This window comes from Cariama cristata, unplaced genomic scaffold (assembly GCF_000690535.1).
Source record: "Cariama cristata isolate BGI_N322 unplaced genomic scaffold, ASM69053v1 scaffold28018, whole genome shotgun sequence".
Taxonomy (NCBI): domain Eukaryota; kingdom Metazoa; phylum Chordata; class Aves; order Cariamiformes; family Cariamidae; genus Cariama; species Cariama cristata.
This window is the reverse complement of record NW_009631036.1, coordinates 1-1,193: the sequence shown is the minus strand read 5'-3', so window position 1 is coordinate 1,193 and position 1,193 is coordinate 1. Positions and strand designations below refer to the sequence as shown.

Genomic DNA, 1,193 nt, shown 5'->3' with positions numbered 1-1,193 from the left:
CTCTTAAAAATAAAAGTTGGAAAGAAAGGGGAGACGAAATGCTGGCTTTCTGCTCTAAACGAAGGAGGAGACAAGGGAGAGCAAAGAATGCAATTAAACCACGAAAGTAATGTACAGAATGACAGTTTTTCTTTATGGTAAAGCATTGTTTTTCTCTATAGAGACAAGTGGATAATACTGTTGAGTTGCAATCCAGAAACCTTTTGGTTTTGCTGTTTGGTCGTTGTTTTTGTTTTCTGAACGCTCTGGTAGATTACATCTTTGCTTTCTTCATGCGCGCAAGCCATTTCGTTAAGATAATGTTTCTTTCAAGTATTTCAGATTTTCCTTCTCCGTCTCGTAGGTTTGTGCATAAGGTTTGTTGCCGTGACCCGCAGAAGCTTCCTTGGTTAGAAGTCTATCCGTGGAAAAGAAAGTCCCAGCTCATTTTTATAGCTTACCGAAGTGTATTTCATGCGGGTTGGTTTTCTTCCTCTTCCGTGCCTAAAATCCTTCTGAGAGATAAACGACTAGTCATTTCTTTCCTTCTTCTTCTTTTTTTTTTTTTTCCCCCTTTGGAATGTAAATCCTGTTAAGACTGAGCTATTTTTAGGGTTTTTTTTGTTTTTTGATTTTTTTTCCCGTAGGTGTCCACTTCTGGGGAGAGAACACGATTAAATAAACATCGGCTGTAGGTACACTAACTCGAAGAGAAGCCCAGGAAAGGGGCGAGTTTTTACTAATAACCCTGAGACGAAGGTTTATCTCGTTAAAGGTACTTCTTCTCGCTGGTCCATGGAAACTGAGGTGGCTTTGCTCAGCACAGAGGGCGTGAAAGTGAGGAAAGAGTCAGTCCTGGTTGTGGCCGAACACGTAAAGTCTGATCCGGAGGGTCTCTGCGCCAGCCCGTTGGACTGGCCGCCGTGGCAAGCTAGGCAGGAGCAGGGGTTGCCCCCGGCGCTGCTGAGTCCATGAGTCGGGGCAGGGTAGAGCGAGGGGTGCCTGAAGGCGCACAGCAGTTCTGGTCGCGGGTAGGGGTGGGAGGGGACCCTGAAGGTGTCCAGCGGCCTCAGGGGGGTACTGAAGGGGGTGGCGGCAGAGGCCGATGTGGCACCGAGGCCCATGTGGGAGTAGTAGGGCAGGGGCAGGTGGGAGGGGAACGGGTAGGGCAAGTTGCCGGTGGCCGCGGCGTGGCTCATCATGTAGGTATAAAA

General features: G+C 48.2%; 1 protein-coding gene across 1 annotated transcript; it reads right to left on the bottom strand.

Annotated features, from left to right (window-relative positions):
• Positions 1–740: 740 nt before the first annotated feature.
• On the bottom strand, positions 741–1,190 carry EVX1 (even-skipped homeobox 1; the record flags this gene model as incomplete). Its single annotated transcript, XM_009705802.1, has 1 exon — positions 741–1,190. A coding segment is annotated over one exon (450 nt), but the record flags the coding sequence as incomplete, so codon positions are not given.
• Between the last annotated feature and the right edge of the window lie 3 nt (positions 1,191–1,193).